The following is a 13,275-nucleotide window of genomic DNA, read 5'->3' as shown; positions in this document are numbered from 1 at the left end:
GGTCGGGTGATGGCGCGCCAGCAGCCTGCTGGCACGTGCAGAGTTACGCTGGCCTCCAGCCGGCGTAACTTTAGCAACAGAGGTAGGGAGAAGGGTTAGATAGGGCCGGGGTGGGGTGGGTTAGGTAGGGGAAGGGGGGGGAAGGTGCGGAGGGGGGGGGTAGAAGGAAAGTTCCCTCCGAGGCCGCTCCGATTTCGAAGCGGCCTCGGAGGGATCGGGCAGCGCGCGCAGGGCTCGGTGCGTGCAAGTTGCACAAATGTGCACCCCCTTGCGTGTGCCGACCCCGGCACACGCAAGGGGGTGCCGGGGTCGGCACACGAGCGCGGCTACGGGTGTCGGCACACGGGTGCGGCTACGAGCGTATCTTATAAAATCCGGCGTACTTTTGTTCGCACCTGGTGTGCGAACAAAAGTACGTGCGCGCATAGATTTAGAAAATCTACCCCTAAGTATTGTATTTGCATGAAAAATTAGAAAATAAAATAAAATCAGCAGCTCATTCTCTGTTACTGTAAAAACTCCATTTTCTGGTACTTCACCATTTGGAAATACTCTTAAGTGGCATCTCCCCTAGGCAGTACCTTTGGTGTGAGAAAGGGAGGAGGAAATGAAAGAAAGGGAGAGAGTGTATTGGGAAGCAGAGTAGTTTTGTCCACTCCAGCCTTACCCCCTTTCTCCCTGATCTTGCCCTCCTGTTCCCTGCCTGATGTTGCCTGGAAGGGGAGGCCCTGGAGCAGGAAGCAGAGGGATCCCAGATAACAAGCCTATTTGATTAACTGGCATCCCTTTTACTGTACTGTATTTTTCTTATACAATACAGCTTGCAAGAAACACTGATTCCACAGTAGTTGTGCATTAAAACTACATCACACTATATTCTGAACAAGATTTTGCTGAGTCTATTTGGGGAAAAACTCTGAAATAAAAATTATTACGCCATTGCTTTTATTAACTTTAAATAGATTACACAAAAGTAAAACAAACAATTACAATCATAATATAACACTGAAGCTACCGAACAGCCACTTTCTATTGGGGTCAATTCACTCCCTGTATTTTGAGCCTCCACTTGGCAAACAGCAGATACACAGACTTTCCTGAATAGCAGCTGTTCTAAAAGAGTCAGAAGTCAGTCTGGTCAGTTCTCCCTTTTCCAACACAGTTCTACAAGATAAATTCCAGTTCTGTGGAATTTTATACAGGAGGATGTTGTCAAGGCTGATAGTATAGATAGGTTTAAAATAAGTTTGAACAAATTTCTGGAGGACAGATCCATTAGCAGTTATTAGCAAGCTAGACATAGGGATTGATGGCTCTTACTTCTGGGATTAAGCAACAGGGGATGGATTGCCCCATTAGGATCTGCTAGGTACTTCCAAGTGATCCAGATTGGACACGGTCAGAAACAGAATGCCGGGTTTGAGGGACCATTGGTCTGACCCAGCATAGCATTTCTTATGTTCTTAATCAAAATTCTTTCAAACTATCCTCACATGGAAAATTACAGGATTTAGGCCTTGACACCTCCTGTTCTTTATTTCTTTTATACTCCACTTCATGTGGAACGTGAAAGATGTGTCAGGACAGAGATTTCAAAGGTTCCATTCTCAGCAGAATGTCTGCTAATGCTCACGTCATTCACAACAGATCCTCATGGAGCTACCTTTTCTCTCACTGTAGCTACCTTCTTCCTGGACCATGACTCAACAGAGCCAGCCCTATTTAGCCCTGCTTCTCTCACAACCCAGTGCCTTGTCATTGAGTCTATTCAGCTCCTTGCTTGGCCCTGCTATGCCTTGCCTAGTCCTCTGGGCTTTCTAGCTCTGCCTTGCCTAGTCCTGTAGACTTCGGACCTCCTAGCTCTTACTTTACCTTATCTTGTGGCTTTGGGCCTTCTAGCTGTTGTCATGCCTTGTCCTGTGGACTCCAAGCCTTCTAGTACTTCCTTGCCCTGTGGCCTTTGGGCCTTCTGTGCTCCTTGTCTTGTCCTGTCCTTATCTGGCCCAGTCCTTGTCTAGTCCATTTCAGTCTAGTCCTTGCCATGCATTATCCCTATACTGTGCTGAAATACTGAGAGATGAGCAAGTCTTCCTATCATATTTGTCACTTTCCAAATATGTCAGATGGCTGTGCAAAGTCATAGGGTCCTAGTGGGAGTGGGATTTGAAGGCATAGTTCCTATCTGATGGCATTATTACTTGAGATGCCTTGGGTGAGGTCCTTCTGTGGACTAGATAGATTCCATTTCCTTCTACTCCTACCCTTGCTGTAGTGTGTTGATATATTCTCTGCTGTTGTGAGCTATGAGTTGTCATCTTGCTTCTCCTACAGACGCTCCTTATGACCTTGGACAAATTGTATTCTCTCTCATTTCCTGAGGTACCCACTTAGATTGCACTCTTTGACAAAGAAACTCATTGTATTTGTATGAAATTTGTTGTACACCCCCCCAGTTTAGGGTGTTAAAAATGGCAAAATATTAATACTATCAAGAAAAATAATGAAAATATTGAATACTGAATTGTCTGTGTACTGGAAAGTTGTGCTTTGTCAGTGGAGGGGTTAATGCTAAATCCTAAAGAGCAGAGCGGGACTCCCATGATATCCCTATCACACATATTATAATTATAATCTATATAAATAAAAATATAAATGTTTGTTTATTCAAAATCTTAAATCTCCCAAGGTTTTTCACCGATTGCTTAGAAATTTTGACACAACGTTGCATTCGAATACGCGCGTGTTTTTATATACCTATATTATACAGATGTCACACCTGTGACAGGTAAAAACATGTTTTTTTGGAGAAACAGCGCCATCTGTTGGACGTACAAGCAACACACGCTGTCTACAATATAAATGGGCTCTGACCCACGGCCCGCAAATGCGCAGTAGAGAGCAGCTCTACCACGCATGTGCAGACCATTCAGCTCTGCGCTACATGCTGGGTGTCACAGAGGGGAGGAGGAAAGGGCAGATGAGTCGCCGCTCCGAGAAATGGGTCAGCCCGTTCCTCCCCCGCTGGGGAAGGGGGGAGGGAGTAGGGACTGCCGGACAGTTACACACAGGAGGAGGAAAGGGTAGAAGAGTCGCCGAGCCAGTCCGTCCACTGCCGGGCAAGGGGGGGAGGGAGTTGGGACGGCCGGAGCAGAGCAAATGCAGTAGAAAGCGGCTGTGAAGAGATCACAAGCAGCTGCAGCCTGCAGCAGCCAAAGTGCAAAGAGCTGAACAGAGAACAGCTCGCCCTTATCCCCCGCCCCCTGAGTCCCGCAGATAAGGAGAAGCCAAGTAAATATCCTGCAACTGCGGAGGGGGGGGGGGGGAGGGGGAAGGCAGTGCTGTCAGCCCGCCCGTGGGTCTCAGCCACCACGGGAAGAGTTTACATGGGCATCGCTCCACCCCCACTCCCAGCAAAGCACCATGACGAAAGTGAAAGCCAGAGCCCTGCTCCCTCCTCCCTTTCAAGCCCCCGATTGGATTTCTTAAAGGCACAGGTCTGCCAGAAAGAGAAAAGTAAGCTAGGCAATGTGACCCAAATCTTCTGCAGTGCCTGCCGGCTACCCTTTGCGAGGGGAGGGGGAGTGTTTTCCTCTCTCTCCCAGACACAACTGGCGTGGGAACTTTGCAAGCTCTTGCGAGTGCAGAGCAAAGACTTAGGTGAGGAGGGGACAAAAATCCCGCCCGTTTTAACTGTGTAGAGAGAAGTGTGGTAATGTGCACTGAAGGCGAGTGTGAGGGCCAGAGAGAGAGGGAGACTACATGAGGGATTGTGTATGTGTGTGAGATGGATTGGGCGTGCGTGTGTGAAGGACAGAAGGAGAGTGTATGTGCAAGAGAGAGAAAGAGAGGAAGCCTATGTAGGGGGCTGTATGAGAGATTCTCTACCCCCCCAGCTCTCCACCTATAGGTTACAGTGGAAGGGGTTCAGTGTAGAGGGGAATGGGAGAGCAAAGGAGTTGGGGTCTGTAAGGATAGAGTGAAAGGGGTCTGAGCCTGTCCCTTCGCCACCAGGAAAGGGGGGAGGGAGTTGGGATGGCAGGACCATTACGCCTCGCGAGATCCCCCTCGGTCACCGCTGCAGCTCCTACCACCGCCGCCGCCTCTGGCCCTTCGTGGTGCTGGGGGGGGGGGGGAAGTGGAGCAGAGCAAAGACGTAGGAGGAGAGGGGACAAAAATCTTGCCCATTTTAACGGGCTTAACGGCTTGGACTAAATATTTTACGATTCCATTTCAATGTTTCCGATTGCATTGTTAAATTGAATTTTCAAAGATTTCGATTTATTTTCATTTTGATGTAATTATTTTGTGTGACATTGCGTTGGAATTGAGCTGTGTCATTTACCATACAGTTCATTTAGTGAGTATAGTTTATGTTTTTTCTTTTTTAATTCTTTTTAATTTCTAGAATTATGCGGTTTACATCTAGACACGGATTGCTTCTAACGTGGACAATTATATGTTGTGTGTTCTAGAGTCGGCAAACCAGACAATCTCTATATCTGCACAGACAATGGAACAACAAAAAATATTGTATACCCACAAGCATTGTGAAATTAACCATATTCGAAACGTGCACTCTCTCTTTTCTTTCTTTTCCATTTAACCAGACTGAGCCACAGCAACGCGTGGCCGGGTACAGCTAGTATTGTAATAAAATATGTGGTTCCAGAATTGGCCTTATTAGATATCTGTTTACTCACAAACCTTGACTATCATATTTATCCACAAAGGACAATCATATTCTAAACTCGAGGGATTCCAGATGATTGAAATATCCATTTTTATTGCCTGTTTTTCTTTTATCCATTCCTATACTTTCTATTTTTGTTAAATTATTGTATATCTACGACACTTTTTGTGTATAATGTTCATTTTAAAGCTTTTTAGCTGAAAATCATATTTAGGTAAAGTGATTTGAAATTTCGCACACAGGGAAGGTAATTTTCAAAGCCATTTCCACTGGTAAAACAATACTTTACTCATGGAAAAGGTCTTTTAAAGAAATTGCCCGCTATATATGGATAAACATATGTGTTTAGGTCCTCTATCACATAAGTTTACTCGCTATGACAAAATATGTCCCCAAGGTTGGGAATGGAAAAGGGTTTGTAACTATGTGAATACTTCTTAATTTTCAAAAGTATGCACATAGTCTTTCACCATAAAACTATCTGCACATATTAGCTGGTTTATATGTGTGTGGGTAGATTTCCTGGCATAATTTCAAAGTGGATCTTGCACGAATGCGGCCAGGCTTAAATTAACCCCTGCAATATTTTAATGCATATCTACTGTAGAATCAATGATAATAAATACTGTAATAAGCAAATGAGCTGATGGCTTCATTTTATTTTTGGAGAGATGCATGGCAGCTTGTTTCCTTTTTGTCTAATGAACTGAATAAAAAAGTAATCACTTTCTGTATATATGAATTTAGATCTCCTTCCTATGATGGACTTGCCATTCACTGCATACAAATCGCTTCTTACAAAGAATTCTGTCTACGTATAATTACATATATTTATGTGCATGCATATATTCCCCTAGAGAACTTCTGTGAATTTCAAGACAACCCCACTGTCCAAGTTACTTGATAGTTTGGAAAATGAATAAATAGTGAAAAAGATTCAAAGTCTTCTATATAGATTTTCATGGATAGAAAGGATAAGACTATTTCCTTAAATCAGCAGTACTAACAATATTTTTTTTTTATCATTTTACTGAAAAAAAAGCTAAAATAGTAGAAGCTGATAAAATAGATTACAGAAATACTTTTCAAACTCCACTTTTCACTAAAGATGGTAAACTTTGCAAAAATGTTTAATTTACATTTTAAAACTGTTTCATATTTATGATGTCAATAGTTTAGAAAGAAATACAACAGCCAGCTTACTTCAGCAGTTTTTGTAACAAAAGGGTAGGGTATTCAGATATATTGTCTGGTGCTTCCTCCTCCTCCCATCCTGGGCTACCCTGGTCTTCTGTTTGCCTGAGTATTTATTCCCCTACACAGGGGAATAAATACCAGCCAGAGAGCGGAGTTCGCTCTCTGGCTGGGTTTAAGGTGGACCACACAAGATTCTTAATCTTGGCCCTTTAAGGTATTCTGGGGATTTATGTATATAGCAAATGTTGCTTACCTGTAACAGGTGTTCTCACAGGACAGCAGGATGATAGTCCTCATATATGGGTGACATCACAGGATGGAGTCCAATCACGGAAAACTTCTGTCAAAGTTTCCAGAACTTTGACTGGCCCCTACTGGGCATGCCCAGCATGGCACTAACCCTGCAGCCAGCAGGGGTCCCCCTTCAGTCTTATTTGAAAGCTACAGGCAGTGCCGAAAAATAAAATAACAAAACGTTACACACCCAACACCGCGGGGCGGCGGGCGGGTTTTGTGAGGACTAACATCCTGCTCTCCTGTGAGAACACCTGTTACAGGTAAGCAACATTTGCTTTCTCACAGGACAAGCAGGATGGTAGTCCTCACATATGGGTGAGTACCGAGCTGAGGATGTCCAAACCTGCACCAAATATACCCAAAGGCATGCAACAGGCACAACAACTGGGGTGGAATTTGGGAGAGGGCATCCTGAACCCCACCGGGCAGGCGGAAGGGTGTTAGTACGTCATGTTGTAAACAGGTTACGAAGGACAGACTGGCCGAAGATGGAATCCTGTCTTCCGGCTTTGTCCAAGCAATAGTGGGCTGCAAAGGTGTGGAGAGAACTCCAGGTTGCAGCCCTGCAAATATCAGGAAGCGGCACCGATCGCAGGTGTGCTACTGAAGTCGCCATGGCCCTCACAGAGTGTGCTTTAACATGGTCTTGAAATGGAATGCCCGCTTGCTGATAGCAAAAGGATATGCAGTCCCCCAACCAGGAGGAGAGAGTCTGCTTACCCACAGGTTTTCCCAACTTGTTAGGGTGGAAAGAGACAAACAACTGAGTGCTTTCCCTGTGGGCCGCTGTACGGTCTAGGTAAAAAGCTAGAGCTCGTTTACAGTCAAGGGTATGCAGAGCCTGTTCTCCTGGGTTGGCATGGGGCCTGGGAAAAAAGGAAGGTAGTATGATGGATTGGTTTAGATGAAAATCCGAGACTACCTTAGGTAAGAATTTAAGGTGAGTGCGGAGTACCGCCCGGTTCTGCAGAAGTTTAGTGTAAGGCGGATAGGTAACTAGGGTCTGCAATTCACTAACTTTGCACGCTGAAGTGATTGCCAAAAGGAAAATCACTTTCCATGTGAGATATCGTAGTTCACAAGAGTAAAGAGGCTCGAATGGTGATTTCATGAGCTGACCCAGAACTAGATTAAGGTCCCAAGAAGGGGCCAGAGGACGTAATGGAGGCTTGATATGGAGCAAGCCTTTTAAAAAGCGTGTTACAAGGGGTTGTACTAATATAGGAACATCTCCGATACCCTTATGGAAGGCGGCTACCGCACTGACATGCATTCTGATGGAAGACATCTTTAGACCTGATTCCGACAAATGCCAAAGATAGTCCAGAAACTTCGGGATTGGACAGGAAAAGGGGTCAAGGGACTGAGAAGAGCACCATGACGTGAACCTCTTCCATTTGTAAGAGTAAGATTTTCTCGTGGAAGGCTTTCGTGAAGCAATCAAGACATGGGAAACCGGATCTGAAAGGTTAAGTGGTTGAAGTATTAACCTTTCAACATCCATGCTGTCAGGGACAAGGCTTGAAGATTGGGATGGCGTAGGCTCCCGTCGTTTTGAGTGATCAGGAGCGGGTTCTTCCCCAAGGGAATGTGCCTGCGGATGGAGAGATCCTGAAGTAAGGGAAACCACACTTGGCGTGGCCAGTGAGGTGCTATCAGGATCATGGTTCCCTTGTCCTGATGTAACATCACGAGAGTCTTTGAGAGAAGAGGAAGTGGAGGGAATGCATAAAGCAGACCGGTTGCCCATGAGAGGGAGAATGCGTCTCTGGGCTGAGAGCGTTTGCTGCGAATGAGGGAGCAGTAATTGTCCACTTTGTGGTTCTGAGGGGACGCAAAGAGTTCTATCTGAGGATACCCCCATTGTTGGAAAATGGAGGTCGCTACTGAGGGGTTGAGTGACCACTCGTGCGGTTGAAAGATGCAACTCAGCTTGTCTGGCAGCACATTGTCCTCTCCCGGCAAGTAGGTGGCCCTGAGGTACATTGAATGGGAGAGAGTTTCTGCTCAAATCTGCGCAGCTTCCTGACATAGAAGGAAGGAGCATGTGCCTCCCTGTTTGTTGATGTACCACATGGCCACCTGGTTGTCCGTCTGAATTAGGATGACCTGATTGGACAGGCGATCCTGAAAAGTCCTGAGAGCATATCTTATTGCTCGAAGTTCCAGGAAATTTATCTGGTGTTTGGCTTCCTCTGGAGACCAAGAGCCTTGTGTTTGCAGATCGGCTACATGGGCTCCCCACCCAAGGCTGGAAGTGTCGGTGGTGAGAATGATATGAGGATGCGGAACCTGGAAGGGCAATCCCTGGAGGAGATTGTCTGATTTTTCCACCAGGCGAGGGACAGACTGAGTGAGTCGGTGATGTGGACAATGGTCAACAGAGGCTGAATAGCTTGAGTCCATTGAGACCTCAGAGTCCAGTGCATGAGCCTCATGGCCAAGCGAGCCATTGGTGTGAACATGGACTGAGGACGCCATATGACCCAGGAGGAAGAGAAATTGGCATGCAGTCGCAGCGTGCTGAGACTGCAGTTGGTGAGTAAGAGACACGATGGTGAGTGCTAGTTGTTGAGGCAGGAAAGCCTTTGCCTGTAAAGTGTCCAAGTCTGCCCCAATGAATGATAAGGTTTGAGATGGGACTAAGTAGGATTTGTCGTAACTGACGAGAAACCCTAACGAAATTAGAGTGTGTAAGGTTAGATTGAGGGACGACAGAGCAGCTTGCTGAGTGGGAGCCCTGATTAACCAGTCGTCCAGATAGGGGTAGACGTGAACACCTTGTGTCCTGAGGAATGCTGCAACGACTAGGAGACATTTTGTAAAGACTCGTGGAGCAGATGCTAGGCCGAATGGAAGCACTCGGTATTGGTAGTGCTTGAGGCCTACTAAGAATCTCAGGTATTTGCGATGAGCTAGAGTTATCGCAATGTGGGTGTATGCGTCCTGAAGGTCCAGAGAGCAGAGCCAGTCTCCTCTTTGTAAGAGAGGTAGAAGTGAGACCAAGGTGACCATCTTGAACTTTTCTCGTTGGAGGTACTTGTTGAGGGCCCGTAGATCTAGAATAGGACGGTTCTGCCCTGGCCGACAAATGTTCTGCTGTATGTATTTCCCCCTTGGCCTCTAATAGGCAAGGTGCTCAGAAGGATAGAGAGTCATCTGGCCGACGTGATCTTATTGGCTCCCAATTGGCCGCGTCGTCCGTGGTTTGCGGATCTAGTCAATCTGGCAGTAGAAGGTGCCTAAGGTTTCCGTATCTTCCGAACCTTCTTCATTAGGGACCCATCTGTTTCGACCAGGTTGATCGCTTCTGTCTAGCGGCTTGGCTTTTGAGAGGTGGCGTCTAAAAGACAAAGGTTATTCGGGCGTGGTGGTAACTACTTTGTTGCGTTCACGGAAGACTTCCACCTCTCTCTCCTATGTTCGCGTGTGGAAGGTCTTTGAGTCATGGTGTGTAGACCAGGGGATGGTGCCCACTCGTGCATCCATCCCTGACATCTTGGCTTTCCTGCAAGCAGGTTTTGCTAAAGGACTGTCCTGTAGTTCCTTAAAGGTACAGGTGGTGGCTCTTGGATCTTTGCGTGGTTCCATTCAGGGGACAGCATTAGCGGCGCATCCGGATGTCTCTCGTTTCTTACGGGGGGGTGAAGCATTTGTGACCGCTGCTGAGTTCACCATGTCCTTCCTGGAATCTCAACTTGGTCCTTAGGGCCTTATGTTTGGCGCCTTTTGAACCTTTGCGAAGAGCAACGTTGAAAGTGGTATTTTTGGTGGCAATTTCCTCCGCTTGGAGGGTGTCCGAGCTTGAAGCCTTGTCGTGTAGAGAGCCATTCTTGCGGATTTCGGATTCTGGTGTCTCTGCGGACAGTTCTTTCCTTTCTACCAAAAGTGGTTTCTGCTTTTCATTTGAATCAGTCTGTGGAGCTTCCGTCCTTCTGTAATCTGGATAGGTTGGATCCATTTTTTAAGGATTTACGAAAGTTGAATGTTCGGGCGTTACTGTGTTATCTTGAAGTAACTAATAGCTTTTGGGTCTCTGATCATCTCTTTGTTCTTTGGGTTGGTCCAAAGAGAGGTAACATGGCATCGAAGACCACGATTGCCCGCTGGCTGAAGGAGGTGATACTGCATGGTAAGCCCTTGCCTGTGGGAATTCAGGCACATTCGACTAGAGCGCAGGCAGCTTCCTGGGCGGAATGCCAGCAGATTTCTCCACAGGAAATTTGCAGAGCGGCCACTTAGACAACATTGCATACCTTTGCAAGACATTACCGTCTGGTTGTTCAGGCTCCGGATGTGGACGGTTTCGGTGCAGGCGGGCTGAGAGTGAGCCTCTTCGGATCCCATCCCCGGTAAGTAAGCTCTGGTACATTCCAGGAGTCTGGACTGATCCGGGAATATATATGGAAAATAAAATTGGTTCTTACCTGATAATTTTCGTTCCTGTAGTACCACGGATCAGTCCAGAACCCCACCCTCGTTGGATTCTGCGTCAGTTAATGCATAGACATAATGGAGAGTCCGCTCGTTTACTGTTGATTTATTCTGGTCTGCAGATCAGTCTTGGTTACCCAGTTTTTGGGGGTTAGGGTCACGATTGGGGGTTAGTGATCCGGTTCTGTTTATGGTTCCTGTATATAGTTAGTTTGTTGAGCCATGCTGCTTTGATACTGAGTAATACTGGCAGACTGTGGGTGGCACCCAGGGATATATGGCAGAGTCTGTCACAACTTTCTCTGTCTCCATCTGCTGGTGGGGAGGCAAAACCCAGGAGTCTGGACTGATCCGGGTATGTACAGGGAACATATGAATTCAACATCGTATGAATTCAGACAGCAATTTCACATTTTATTCTCCACTGGACAGGAAGCCAGTGGAACGACTTTAGAACAGTGTAATATTTTGTCTAAGATCAACAGCAGACAGAATATGTGCTGCTGAGTTCTGAACAATTTGGAAGATTTAAGAGAAGTATTAGAAAGACAAAGGAACAAGGTATTGCAGTAATCAAGTCCAGTATGGACTAGGGTCTGAAAAACAGAGCGGAAATCATCAGCTGAAAGAAATGGTTTCAAATGTCTAAGCATGCAGATCTTGAACAAAGCAGCACATCACATTCTGAATATGGGCCTTTGTTGAGAGAGCAATTTGAATTATAACTCACAGATTCTGGATCTGCTGGGCATTAAATAGTTACAGCCATAGAATATTAGTTCAGTGAGTAAATTAACCACAGGGGAACTTATCAGGATAAGCAGATCAGTTTTATTTACATTTAAGGAGAGTACTGAGACCAGTGCTTTTTTAATACATTTATAAATGTCTGAAAAGAGGAACAACGAGTGAGGTGATCAAATTTGCAGAGGACACAAACTTATTCTGAGTACTGATATCACAAGTGGACTGTGAAAAATTGCAGAAGACCTTGCAAGACTGGGAGAATGGGCATCCAAATGACAGATAAAATGTAATGTGGACAAATACAAAGTGATGCACATAGAGAAAAGTAACCCGCACTGTAAAGTAGTTCACAATTTTACGTTCCATATTAGGAGTTAACACTCAGAAAAAGTATCTGGGCATCATCATAAACAATACACTGAAATCCTTGGCTCAGTGTGCAGCAGCCATCAAAAAAGCAAATAGAATGTTAGGAATTATTAGGAAAGGAAAGGAGAATGTCAAAATTCTTCTGTATTGCTCCATGGTGAGACTATTTGTGTTCAATTCTGATTGCTGCATCTCAAAAAAAGACCCTCAGTCTGACCTAGTATGGCAATTCTTCTGTTCTTATATTATGTTCTCTAACCAGACAAGCAGAGGACCAAAAATAGGTGATGACAAAGCCCGTTTGTACAGAGCCGACTTTAATGTGTCAAGTTCCCCAAAAGAGATGGCATGGTAACCCAGCACACAGTAGCTGTAGTAGTATTTTGGAACATTATCCGAAATAATTGATGGTAAGGTGGCAGATTACCTAGCATGAACAGCAGGTTGACTTAGTTATACTTCACAGATATGGAAATAAAATACAAGGAGTGGCTTGCTGCAGGCAGACAAGTTTTTAGGCTGATACCTGGGAAATATCCTTGATAGAGTGAGTGATAAGGAAAAAGAAGGATAATGATCAGAACTACATTAGTATCATTGGCCAAGCTTATCAGTCTGACAGTTGGGAGACAACCTTAGCTAGAGCTGTGTAGCAAGCTGGGTAGGTCAAATGATTCTTATCTGCAAACATATACAGTATGTTACTATGTATTTTTTTTTGAGGCTCAGTGATATATTGTACCAAGCACATGAGGTTCACTTGTATTGGTAGAAGAAAGAAGAAAATTGATCCTAAAATAAGTAATACTACATGTCAGTAGTAACTGAGCTATTACTATTCAATGAAATTGACAGGCTAAAACAAATGCTGAAATATACTTGTAAGGCATATTCTCTCTGACTCATCTGTATAAAAAAAATATTTGAATTTGTATAAGTCATCCAGATAGAAATATTTACTAAATAAAAAGCCTCAAACACTTGTCCCAGTTCTATTTTTTATTTTATATTACATGCTGTGTGCATTTCATGTCACAAATCAACAAATATTGATTATTTTTATCTGATATGCCCAGCATAAATTCATTCCTCAGCCACTGTAAGAAAAACATTTTCTTTTAATTTTATGTAAATCATTTTTTCAAGCTTTGTTTTCTATTAATTTCAGTGTGAGATATGGAACACTTACCTTTTGTATCACACCTTTACAGTCATGAGCAACGGCAAGATTGGAAAGCAGAGCAAAAGCCATTTGCTGAACTGGGCTGTTCTCAAGGGCTGATTGAGAAGCTAGTTTCACAATGCTATGCATCAGAGAATTGCTAGCCAGGCATCTCTGAGATGACTGCACAAGACTGGGTCCAACATTTGTCCAACAAAGGGAACAGGCGGCTTAAAAAAAAAAAAAGTCATATTTACATAGAGTTTGACATCATTCATGAAGCACAGTATGTAGTAGGCAAAATGTGTTCTAATAGCAAAATCCAAGAGAATAAAAGTTGCTTACATGTAACAGGCATTTTCTGAAAACAGTTCATCAG

The 13,275-nt window shown here is 44.7% G+C and overlaps 1 protein-coding gene across 3 annotated transcripts in view; it reads right to left on the bottom strand.

Annotated features, from left to right (window-relative positions):
* Positions 1-13,275, bottom strand: part of RTTN (rotatin) — a 685,521-nt gene that overhangs the window by 71,166 nt on the left and 601,080 nt on the right. For 2 of the 3 annotated variants that reach the window (XM_029590897.1, XM_029590898.1), the window contains exon 45: positions 12,924-13,126. The exons of the other annotated variant lie outside the window; for it this stretch is intronic. In XM_029590897.1, the coding sequence (XP_029446757.1) occupies positions 12,924-13,126 (203 nt within the window). The remainder of the gene's footprint in view (positions 1-12,923; positions 13,127-13,275) is intronic. 3 annotated transcript variants of the gene reach the window in all.

This window comes from Rhinatrema bivittatum, chromosome 2, assembly GCF_901001135.1.
Source record: "Rhinatrema bivittatum chromosome 2, aRhiBiv1.1, whole genome shotgun sequence".
Lineage (NCBI taxonomy): Eukaryota > Metazoa > Chordata > Amphibia > Gymnophiona > Rhinatrematidae > Rhinatrema > Rhinatrema bivittatum.
This window is presented reverse-complemented; position numbering and strand designations above follow the sequence as displayed.